This window comes from Peromyscus eremicus, chromosome 19, assembly GCF_949786415.1.
Source record: "Peromyscus eremicus chromosome 19, PerEre_H2_v1, whole genome shotgun sequence".
NCBI lineage: Eukaryota > Metazoa > Chordata > Mammalia > Rodentia > Cricetidae > Peromyscus > Peromyscus eremicus.
In genome coordinates this window covers 12,204,391-12,217,306 of record NC_081435.1, presented here as the reverse complement: position 1 = coordinate 12,217,306, position 12,916 = coordinate 12,204,391, and the positions used below count along the sequence as shown (strand labels likewise).

Below are 12,916 nucleotides of genomic sequence, written 5' to 3'. Positions count from 1 at the left end.
GACTATGACACCTCCCCATCTCATCAAATCGCAGAGCTGACATAAATAATTCTATCATCTTAACCTAATTCATCATCTATAGTCTCAAGCTGAAGACAGCACCCGTTTCACACAGAGGAAGTGTCTTAATCCAATGTGTTACAAAAGCAAACTCAATCTACCCTCTCTTCTGAGGGTATGGCTAGTTACCTAGCAAACATCTATTCATTCCTGCAGTGTACTCTCTCACAAAATTTCTTAGAAATGTAACTTCAAAGTGTCTCTGACCCTAACACAAGTATACAACTTTATGGCAACAGCAGTGAAAACACTGTTCCAAGGGCAAGACCTCATTGACTCAAGCCTGTCTTTGTCTTCCATTCCATTAGCCTCAGTCATGGCTGGATAAGAGATCAAGTGGCCTCAGCAGCAACTGTGAGTGTGAATCTTGGGGCTTTGTTCTAAATACTGGGACAGGGGCTGGAGAGATGGCTCAGAGATTAAGAGCACTGGCTGTTCTTCCAAAGGCCCTGAGTTCAATTCCCAGCAACCACATGGTGGCTGAAAACCATCTGTAATGAGATCTGGTTCCCTCTTTGAGCCTCCAGGGATACGTGCAGGCAGAACACTGTATACATAATAAATAAAGAAATCTTTAAAAAAAAATACTGGGATAGATGTATTTTTTTCCCATGAAGGTGTGACAAGAGGTAAACACCTATTTTTAAAATTCAAAAAAAAAAATTCAGATAGTGATTCTGTCACAAAGGGACTTATATTTAAAACATCAACTTTCTTACAAAATTCACTTAGTCAAATAATGCAATGGTTCCTTTACAACAACTGAATCCCAAGATAAACACCAAAAACATGCCTTAATACATGAACCCCTATTATCTTACATACCTAAACCAATAAATCCCCTTAAGGCTTAAGTTAGTTTAGATGGATTTTCTGTTACTTGCTATATAATATGTGAAGAGTAAATTCAATGTCAACTGCTGTGGGATAATGCTTTGGTACACTGGTTTAATAAAACACTGATTGGCCAGTAGCCAGACAGAATACGCAGCCAAGGAGAATTTTGGGAAGAGAAATACTGAGTCAGGAGATGCCAGCCCTGCCGTCCAGGGAGCAGCACGTAATGGCACACAGGTAAAGCCATGGAACACGTGGCGACATATAGATTAACAGAAATGGGCTGAATTTAAGTGTTAAGAGCTAGTCAGTGGTAGGCCTTGAGCTAATGGCTGAGCAGTTTTAATTAATATAAGCCTCTGTGTGGTTGCTTGGATCTGAGAGGCTGTGGACCAGGAAAACTTCAGCTATAGTCAACTACATATAACCAAGTAATAAAACAATTAGAAGTAAATAAATTATGATTGGAGACAAACAGTCCTATGAACAAAGTTGCGAAAAGGCAGAAGAGCAGGAGGTTGGAGAGGTTGGCTTCATGGAAGCTAATGGTGGCAAGACAAAAGGGGATATATAGCTTTTTATATTTAAGGATGCAATCATGTAATGAACTCCAAGGTTAGGGATCCTACAGCGTTGTTTTGGGTTGGTAAGGAGGCAGAAACTTGGAAAATTCAGGAAAGCAAAACATGAGCAATTAGGAATTTCAAACTTTGGGTAGGAGTCTTTGCCCAATAAAACGCCCAGGGATTTCATGTAATTATAGACCCTCCCATGGGCTCAAATAAACTGATGCAATCATATTGCATTCTCCTTCCTTCCTCACTCATTCTAGTGTAGGAAACTGGTATTTGTAGCAATCTGGAAACTTTTAAGCTAAACTCAGAGATCAGTACCATAGGCAGCTTGTATCAAGTCAGCCACACATTATTCTTCCAGGTGACAATATCAAGCCCACTTTGTTCAGAGGAGACAGGAACTACTTTTTGTAGTGTAATGGAGGGAGAAATGGGGAATGAGAGGAGAAGGAAGAAAGAGGAAGAGAGGAGGGGAGAGAAGAGAAAATATGGTCCAAATTTCTTTTTTCCAAATGCTGACAAGGCCAATAGTGGGCTATGTCCTTCCAAATTCCCAAAGATAAAATCTTAGTTGTTTTCTGCCCCTTCAAGAATCCCACACCTCAGACAATCTTCTATTTGGACCTACTGTGGTGAAAATAAGTACAGAATTCTGTGGTTTCTTTATATTTCCAAGGCTAATTCCCAAGCTCAGACCACCATTTCTTATCTAAACAACTGTACTGTCTGCAACCCGGTCCCCCTTTGTCTCACTTGTCCTATCCCTCACTCACAGGGCTATTGGCTCCTGAGAAAAAGTAAGTATTGCATGTTTATTAACCCTCTCATCCTCCTCTGTGTCTAGGCACTAATTATATGTGTGCATCAGTTCTCATTTGAAAACATCTTTGATGGTTTCTACTGGTTTCACACAAAGTTCCAAGAATCTATTTAGCCTGAAACCAGGTCTTAAAGTTTGCAGGGCAAGGTACTTTTCTTCGTAGTATTCTAGAATTCCTCCCAATGTCAGTCATACAGAGGACTGAATCTACTGGAAAGTCATGTGGGCAGTTTGCAAATGCCAAATTCTCCTTCTGGAAGATGCTCTTTACGTTAAAAGCACTTTTCAGTGCTTCCGGGCTTCACTTCACCCTTCTTCCCCACTACAGTTGTCTCTAATACTGCATTTGGGTTAACTGCTTTCATTTTCAATGACTGTACAGGACTTTATGCTTCTGTTTTGACACTTACATGCCCCAGTCATCTTGCTAAATTTGGTGTAGACCTACACATCCATTAATCTTACTCCTTAATTACAAAGAAAGGGCACTGCATTGCAATGTGAGGTTTTCTGCTCTCTTATGCCTACCCACACAGCTAACTCACACACTCCCTGCATTCATCAAGTAGACAACACTCAATGCATGCTCTGTAAATATTTCCTGAATAAATAATCTCCCAAAGGGATAAATGTTATTCACGAGTGGGTATTGTGCCAAATTCATTTATATTTCTTTCTTACAGTAGCTAGGAAATAAATGGAGTAATATAAAATGCTGTAGCTTGAATATAATATCAGGCTCACACCATGGTCTCTTGGGTTAGTGAATCTTTGGCTAAATCTAGGACAATTTGTTATTTCTTCATTTCACTAGTACTTACTGTGTATGTGGTGTATGCTACACCTTAGTGTAAACAATATAAATCACATACATGTCCAAATGGAGAAAACAACTGTGTATGCTAATAAATGAATCTCCAAAGGTTTTTCTTGACTCCTGAATTCCATTTTCAATCAAACAAACAAATAAAATGACTATCCATGGCTCATCCCTGTAAGTTCTTTCAAAGGTTATGAATCAAAACTGAAATCATATATTTTTGAGGGGGAAGAAAAGGTAGAGAAAGAGGGCCAGAAAAAGGAGTAGGGTGAAGAGGAGGGACAGCAGGAAGGATAGTGAAAGAACAAAGATAGTGATGACTATATTTTCTTCATTTTCTTATTTCAGTGCCAATCCCTCTCGGAACTTAAATAGTACACTGATTATTCCTGCTTTCATGTTTCCCATGTTTGGCATTCCTTTCCAGTAATGAGAAATTACTTTCTTAAAAACCAGTGCTCTTAAAATGAAATGAGATGGAAAGGAGACTCTTCGGGAAGAGGAAGTTGACCAGCACTAGGTGGGGTCAAAGGTCCCACAGATGACAAGGGCATGGATATGATAAATGCTATTATACACATGTATAGAAATTTAATAAGGGAAATCATCATTTTGTACAACCACTATACACTAATAACGAGGGGAGAAATGTCACCTAACAAAGACAATTACATGGGAAAGTCTTCAAAAGCAATGGTATTATTAGATTGTACTCTATTCAAAAGACCTCGGCTTTGACTGCAGGTAGCTGAAGACAAGGCTCAGTCACTTCAGCTCAATACTAAAGGAATTTTCCAGAGTCTATTTCTAGTGTCTTTACAAAGTTTACAAGTCTACTGTTCTTCTAATAACAGAGACTCCCACTGGTTAACTCTTGATTTCTTAATTCTGGATCTCTGTTATGGAAATTTTTCTACCCATTTTGTTCCAATTCTGTCTATATCTGCAGGTTAAAGAAATACTCTTACATTTGTCTCTGATACTTCCATTTGCATTTGTGCTTAGAAAGGCACTGTGATCTTCTATTAGTCTAAGCTTGTCCATTTCTCCTCACGTTTTAGCAATCTGTAAAAAGTACATGCACCCAAGCACAGTGTATTTAATCATTCATGACATGAGCATTGATTAATCGTTTACTGTCTACTATCTTAAAGCATCTAAAATATACTGGAGTCACAATAAAAGATGATGATTTTTTTTTGCTCAGCAGTGGCAAACCCCCCAATGAAATGTATCTGAAGGCAAATTAATCTTTTCAAAAAGAAGAATATATTAAACAGATATGTAGGAATTTTAACAAGCTATTAGTTATCAAAATGAAATTTATATGAAAAGAGGTGGGCAAGTCAGTAGAAAACTAAACCATATAGAAAGCTGTCAAAATCCTTCAGAAAGGTGTAGAAGTATGGAATCAGTGTTGCCTAATTCACTTCACAGATGGACCTATCTATTCAAAATATAAATTCAGAAGTACACATACATTAGTTAAATATATGAACTGAAAAATGCAGCATCAGAATTTACTGAAATAAGAATTACAGAACAATGGATATATTATGCCAATAAAAAAGAATCACAGAAAATATATTTTCAAGATAGAATTTAATAATTTTTTGACATGTAACAAAAATTCATGAAGAGTTTTTTCCTTCTCTTCCCTTACAGAACAGTTTAGAAGTTGATTGATGCCTCCTTTTACATGCCTATATTTGTATTTCTTTACTTTAGAAGCTTTCTAAAAATATATTTAGGGCATCTCTAGTTATAGCAAAACGATTAAAGGTGATTATTTATAGGCACCATATTCTTGATGATGGGCACTCAGAAGGAAAATGCAAACACAAATTTTAAATGCCATTTGGAAAGAGTTAGAATAAAAGCATTAACATAATTTCTCAGAAACCCTGTTTTTTCTTTATTACCAAATTTCAATATTCCTTCTAGGCAAAGGAGCAGCTACTTCAAAGATTTATTTGATAGTAGAATGTTTGATTTTTCTCTTTTCCTTTCCCAATGTGGGTAAGCCAAGTTTTCATTCCACTATAGTGTACTGTGATTTGAATTTTGAGTAGGCTCATTACTAAGAATTTTAAAAATAATAGTTCCATTTTGGCAGACTAAAGGACTAGACCAACAGCAGCAGTAACTGAACAGAATAAATAAATTATATACTACATTTTGTAAAGCGGTCCACTCAGACACCAGTCGCCTTGACAACAGACTGCACTGTATGATGGGGACTGGCATGGAAGGTGCAGAGCTCCACTTACCTGCCTGTCCACTTCTGGGAGCAGAAGCAGGAGATACTGCTGAAAATGCTGTGGGAAGGAAGCAAAGGTGTGCTTGTTTATTAATGCCCTCAGGTTAGTGTTGACGAGAATCGATCCGGGGGTCTCTATGTCAATGTCTTCAGCTTTGGTCCATTTCAAGTGTCCTGTGATGAATAAAGGAAGAGGTGTGAATTTACTAAAGTGAAGAAACACACATGGACACGTGTAACTACGTAATCACTGAACAGATCTATCCAATAATAAGTTCATTTCTATTGCTTCTAAAACGATTTCCAGAGAAGAAATAAAAAAAAACCTTTATTATTAAGGTTTATATCTACCTTAGCTATATTTCAATCAATAACTATTTAATTAAATTAGCATCAGGTCCTGATTTTAAAAGCCTTGTAATTATGAATGTCTTTTTATTTGGTTTTATTTTTCTGAAACAAGGTCTTACAGTGCAATCCAGGCATGCCTGGAGCTCACTGCCAATTCACACTAGCCTTGAACTTGAGGCTATCATCATCCTTAAAGCTCCTAGGTATGTGGTACAGGTAATTATAAATTGGAAATTGATTAGAATTTTCAAAACATTTAGCAGCATAAATGAACAAAAATTTATGTATGGTCTCTAAAACTCAACTCTAATGATAGCAACACCTCACTAATTTAATTTATTTATTTTGCAGTGCTGGGCATCAAAGACAGGAGTCTTGAATATGCTCAGCAAATACTCTCCAGCTGAGCTACATCCCTGCTCAGTACTTCTCATTTTAATAAGCAGACAACAGCAACAGCAGTTGTGCGCTCCCATCGTGTTTCAAACAGTAAGCACAGATAATCTTACAAAATTTCCTTGAATGGAGTTTTTGAGGATGATAATTTGAGAAGCAAATGCTGATAAAAATTCCAGATGCAAGATCTGAGGGGTAAATATACATTTCCAGACCATTCCACAATTCAAGGCATCCTGGTGTCCAGTGGAATCTGTGTGTAGACTCCATAACTGGAAATCACAACAAATGAAACAGCAGTCTATTATAAGGTACTGTCAGCTGATATGTACAACAAAAGAAGGAATTGCTGGGTACTTGAGCTAGAGTATGCATTGAATCAGAAGTCAGCACACTATGGTCTCTAAGCTACATCTAGTCCCATGCCTGTTCTGCTGAATAAAGTTTTGCTAAGACACAGTCTTAGTAGTTTCTGGACTGCTCTGGTCTGCTTTTGCAACATGCTGCACAGTGGAAGAGCTGTAGCAGAAATCCAGTACACCGTAAAACCTCTACTACTTATTTTCTGGTCCTTTACAGAAAACAAGCAAACAAACAATGTGCTGATCTTTGTTTTAAATGATTAAACACAAAGGAAAGAATAAAGACAAAAATGCAAGGCGTGTCAGTCAGTTGTGAGCCTCCCTGTTAATCACTACTGCCAAAAGAAGCTTCTCTCAAAAGGGTTGAGAACAGAAATAATCTATGGGTATAAAGACAAGCATTCAGGAGGCAGTAGAAGATTAGGTTCATTTATCAGAACAATAGTAGTACATTCTCCCAGCCATGGGGGATTGGACCAACTTACAATACCAGGTGTGAATTCTGTCTTGTGGTGTGGGCTGAGAAGTTATCAACAACTGATCGCTTTTGAGGAGAAAGTTTTTTGTTTTATTTTGTTTTGTTCTGTTTTATTCAATTTAAACCATTGATAGGCTTCCCATGTTCTCATGGATGGCCCTACATCCATGTGAACGTAGGCAACAAAAGAGCATATGAATTTGGGATGGAAACGTCGTGGTGGTGGTGGTGGTGGTGGTATATGGGACAAGTTGGAAGGAGGGATTTGAATGGATTTGATCAAACTATGATACATATATTAAAATTCCCAAACAATAAATTAAAAGCAAAGAACTACAGGGACTGCTACACATGGTCAGAATGCCTATCTACATTGCTTTAGAATGAGAGAGGCTGAGGACGGCAGAAAGTGATGTCTGAAATCTTTGAGGGAAATATTCTTAATATAAGGGCTCTCAGCTAAAGTAGAACACCAAATCTCAAGAAAAATATGTACTCGTTTCCATTTCCATCTAAGTTGAAACCTGTCCAAACATCAAAAATAAAAATTCTCTGCAGCCATTTTGTACAAGAATTAATCATAAGGAAGAGCGATGAGATGAACAGAAAGTTTCTAATAGATAACAGAGACAGTGTGCTATCTTCACAGGACCAAGAGAAAAGAAAGATCGACTTAGAACTGTGTTTTTGAAAATGGCATCATTCAAGAACATTTAAATATCCAGAACAGAAATCCTATTCCTAAGAATATCTAGCTGACAGAGCGACTACTGGATGTGATTGACCAATAATTTCTATCAAAGAAGGGAATGTGCAACTGTAACAGCAATGGGGAACTAAAAGTCAAATAATCATGAGTGCTTTGATATAAACACTAATTTTAAGAAATATCACTAACGACTAACAGAAGTTAAAGCAAAGTGGAAATAAGTTATGTATATAGAAATGATGCACTTGAAATGAGAATATGTATGCACTGGGCGGTGGTGGCCCATGCCTTTAATCCCAGGACTCGGGAGGCACAGCCAGGTGGATCTTTGTGAGTTCGAGGCCAGCCTGGGCTATCGAGTGAGTTCCAGGAAAGGCGCAAAGCTACATAGAGAGACCCTGTCTCGAAAAACCAAAAAAAAAAAAAAAAAAAAAAAAAAGAAATGAGAATATGTATAAAACATGGGCAATGAGAGTAAGTTTTATTAAAACTCTACAGGTAACCATAGAAGAACATAAAAAGAACAAATTTCCAAAATAATAAACAGAAGAAAAACATCAAATGGCAGGCACTGAAGAAGAGGAAAGAAAACTAAAATTAAGTCCAAGAAAATCACAACAAACATAACCAAAATTTTATATGAGATTTAAAATGTAAGAAGTCCAGATATCTATTGCTTTCAAGAGATAAAAATTCACCTAGATAAGCTGAAAAATACTAATAACAGATTGAAAACAACAAAAATAAACAACACCATATTGACTTAGCCAAGACAGAACAAACATAGGAAACATTGCTGAGAATGGAACTGGCCATCCATTGCATGCGTAAGGAATGATCTGAGCCTCCGAATAAACAGGACAGGTTCAAAACATGCAGCTGAGAGAAGTAAGAAAACAAACTGTCGTTACAATGGCAGGAGAGGTCTCAACAGACACGGATAAAAACTAACATATCAAATTAAAAAGTAACTTTAAACACACAGAATGCTTTCATAAATCAACACCTATACTTATGCAATAAACTGAAGCCAGTGAACCGCACTAAGCTATCAGAGGCAGGCACCGCACTGTCACTCAAGGAATAGCAAGGAAATCCAGCACAACTGACCAGTGAGTCTCCACAAATACTGTGGGACTGACATAAACCCCCCAGTGTTTTCTCCAATGGAAAAGTTTACTTTAAGCTTCACAACACAAGGCCAGCAACCCTTCGAGCCCCCCACTTCTAGTACATGTTTCTCAGAAGTTGGGGAAAAATAATGCCAGCATTTATAGAATGCTGTGCTAATTGATTTTAAAACTAAATTGCCCATTTCAGTGTGGGAGGGGAGAAAGTTTGAACATTCAAGAGTTAAGAGCTCAAATCATGAATTTAATAAAATAAGCACTGAATAAAAACTCAACAAAGGAGCAGAGATCCATGTGGTAGAAAAGAATAATGATAGCTATCAATATTAAAAGGCTGTATTTTTTTTTAAATTAAGCTAACAAAATTAGAAATTCCTGAGAAGAAACTGTATAATCACAAACAGTAATGAAAAACATGGACACAGTTCTAGACACAGGACTGATTTAATGGGCAGATATAATTAAAAGCAGATTTTTTAATGAACAATACAGCATTGTGAATTTTTGACAATATTGCTGAATAAAGATAAACTGATTTTATTGTATGCACATATTCATGTGTGGGAGGGGGTAATCATGTATGAGGCTACACATTCACATGTATGCACATTTGTGGGGAAACTAGTGTTGACATGGGATGTCCTTTTCAATTGCTCTCCACCTCCTATTTAGGGGATAGTCTTTCACTGATGCTAGAGTATCAGCAACTGGGTAGGCTACATGACAGTGAGCCCCACAGATCCTTCTGGAAATGGGATTATAAGTGTATGCCTTCATGGCCAGCTTTCTACATGAGCATTAGAGATCAAACTCAAGTCCTCAGGCTGGTACAGGAAATACTTTATCTACTCAGCCAAATCCCCAAGCCCTAAAACTACTTTAAGTTTAGACATTTACTAAGTTAATTTTAAGATAGAAAAAGTTACACATAAAAAGTAACCAGTAGGCTTTCTCTCACATACAGTAAACAAAATATAAATAACTTAATAATTTACTTAATGTAGTGTAGGTAACTTTATTGTTATCCCAAACTCACTTAATGAAAGGTGAGGAGGAGGAAGATGAGGAGGAATGAGGAGGAGGGGAGGGGAAAGGGAAGAAGGAAGAAGACGAGGAGAATTACCACCACCCTCTCCCCCGAGTGACACACAGTCATTTATGACTAAACCAAATAAAGATGTATGCTCAAAATGTCCACCTAAGCAAAGCTATGTTTTATAATTCTGACAAAAAGACAGAACGACTTAACTAAATTCGCTCTTATAGAGAACGTTTAATTCCATTTTAATTATCCTCACACATGTATTCTTAATTGGCTTAAGAACAATCCAATTATATATGATTGTCTTATCTCATTAAAGCTGGCACTGCACATCTCCCTACAGTGCCCACAGAAGGAAAAGCATGAAGTCCTCTTAGTGTCGAATTCCCAGACACTTTGCCTGGAGGCCTGTGGCAGCAGAGGCAGGCAGAGAAGACAGGAGAAGCCACAGAAAGGCTCGGCACTACACACTAGAGGCTCCATTTTGTGATAAAAATCGGGGGCACGTGTCCAGCCAAGGCCCTGGTAATTAGTCCCTTGCTTAGTGTGCTCAGAGAGTCCTGTGGTCACATCCTACTTGGGCACATGCATTTGTGGATCAGGAGGAGTGTGCTGGCTTAAAGACTCAGTTTCTGATGGCAACATGCACAAGTAAGGTGTCAAATGCACCAAGGAAGAGGGAAGAAACACACACACACACACACACACACACACACACACACACACACACAGGCAAACAAGAGGGAAGGCCCAAACAAGTAAGAGTTCACAATCAATTCTAGTATACCCCATGTCCAAAGAGACCCTCAAAAAGGCTTGACAACAGGCATCTTTATCTGCTCAACCATCTTCAAGGCTCAGGTTGTTTTCACAGTTTAAGTAACTCTGGAGAGCTATAGATATATCTGAAGGTAGTGTTTAACAATGGGAGCTTTCCATTTTCACATGTTCCCCATCCCCTCTCTTTTTTTAAGATATGTCCAATTGATAATCACTCAAAAATGGGAAATTCAGTTCTCTCCAATAGAGAGAGTCTTAAGGCCACTGTTGGCCTTGCAGTAGATGGCCAACACAAATCAAATTTACCAGTAGGTTCTTGGTCTCCTCAGGTTCTGACAGGGCAATTTTCTTTTAATCAGCCTGACAGGTCCCTTGCATATACACTATGGCATCTGTCTTTGTGTTTGTGGGAGATTCCTGTGTGTAAGAACATGTGTGTCTCTATATCTATGTATGCACCTTGAGCTTGTTCTTTGGATCTTTTCCTTCTGGTTGTTCTCTTTTTGTTTTGTCTTATTCCAATTAGTTTTTACTTTATTTTATTTTAGCATTATTCTTTAAATGCCTGTTTGTTTTCTAAGGAGAGACAGAAAGGGTGTGGATCTGGATGGGAGAGGAGGTGGGGAAAATCTTGAAGGAGTTGGAGGAAAGAAAACCATAATCAGGATATAATGTATGAAAGAAATCTATTTTCAATAAAAAAAGAAAAATTCTTCTGTTTCTTATTTATCCCCACTTTAAGAAAACTTAGTGTTTTAGTTAAAACAGAGTCCTGGTATATATAATCTCTGGAAAAATAGATAATATTAAGCAATGCCGAACAACTTTCAGGAAACAACGAGGATATTTTGAATGACATACAGAATTATTATCCAATTTTCATTTTTATTTTTTCTGCATGAATTTATTTTTCAAATATGGAACAGTCTTTAAAACCAGCAGAATTTTAATTCTGTATTACAAAAAGATTAAACAAAAAAATTAACGTTGGAAGGAATCCCAGAAGTTGGGTTCAATGAGGACATTATTAAAACTCCCTCAGAGACATCCATTAAAAGCTTGGGCTTGTTTAACAAACACTTTTAAACTCCTACTGCATGACTGGGTAGAAGGTACAATTAACAACTGGTTTAGGTCAGTGACCCTGAATTTAAGTCACTTATATTTTAGCTGGGGTGGGGGAAGATATGTGAAATCACGAAACATGAAAGAGGAAGGGAGAAGGAACAACACAGAAGATAGTTAAGCCAGCTGAAATATTCCACAGAATACAACACTGGTAGATGAATGTGATCCCATCTTGGGGCACCCAAAGAGAATGTCAAGCCAGCTATTGAGGTGACAGTGACCACTGATCCAGGTTCACCGGCAGCAATAGTGATGGACCGCTACAATCCATGCTGTCAGTCCTGAGGAAGGCTGTGCATATGTGGGTGGAGGGTGAGTCAGTGCATGTGGGATAATGAGAAGTGACTTTTTATCCTGCGGGGGGAATCTTACCATGAAAATGAAAATTTAGGCTTATACCATGAAGTCTCCTTTTGACTGCTTTTAACCTTGCTAATTGAAATTAGAAGAAACTTATGGTGTATGTTCTAATTTAGAATAATTTCAGCACATAAAACTGCTAACCATTCTGAAAGAAGGTAAAGTAAGTTCAAAGCTGTTCTGACACTAAAGTATATCTAAGTCAGGTGGGAGAAACAGATGAGGGTGGTACCCCCATCTGGCTTGGGGGGGGGCATTCCTTCCTTCTGATTCTGTATTTATACATGTGTTCATTTAGAATGCTCTTCCCTAAAGACACAGCGTCATCCAGGAAGACAGAAGTCATTGAAAACTTATTCCTTATTTATCTTGACTGACTCACTAGCACATTCAATTGACATATTCTCTCCCTCATTTGTCCAATATTCTCTCAGCAGCTACCAAACGGAAGGGACACAAAAGGTGTGGGAGGATGACGAGGAAGGGCAGAACAATCTCTATTCTAGCAGACCCAACAGGACCATGACAAGGAGAATACCAAATATCCTGACTCTAACAGAACATTTTAAAAATCACTATCTGGGCCGGGAACATGACTCAGCAGGACAGGATGTTTGTCATCAGTCCTGAAGACCTGAGTCCAACCCCTAGGAACTGCATGGTAGAAGAGAACCAACTACCAGAAGTTGTCCTCTGACCTCCACATGCATGCCATAGCTTGTGTGTACCCACCCACCACCACCCAACAATTAAATATAATAAAAATATTTTAGATAATTTAAAAAGCTGGACGAGGTGGTTTGTCTGA

The 12,916-nt window shown here is 37.9% G+C and overlaps 1 protein-coding gene across 1 annotated transcript in view; it reads right to left on the bottom strand.

Moving 5' to 3' along the window:
* Asxl3 (ASXL transcriptional regulator 3) overlaps positions 1–12,916 on the bottom strand; it is a 105,718-nt gene that overhangs the window by 58,027 nt on the left and 34,775 nt on the right. Inside the window, exon 6 of the mRNA XM_059246469.1 lies at positions 5,383–5,546. Within this exon, the coding sequence (XP_059102452.1) occupies positions 5,383–5,546 (164 nt within the window). The remainder of the gene's footprint in view (positions 1–5,382; positions 5,547–12,916) is intronic.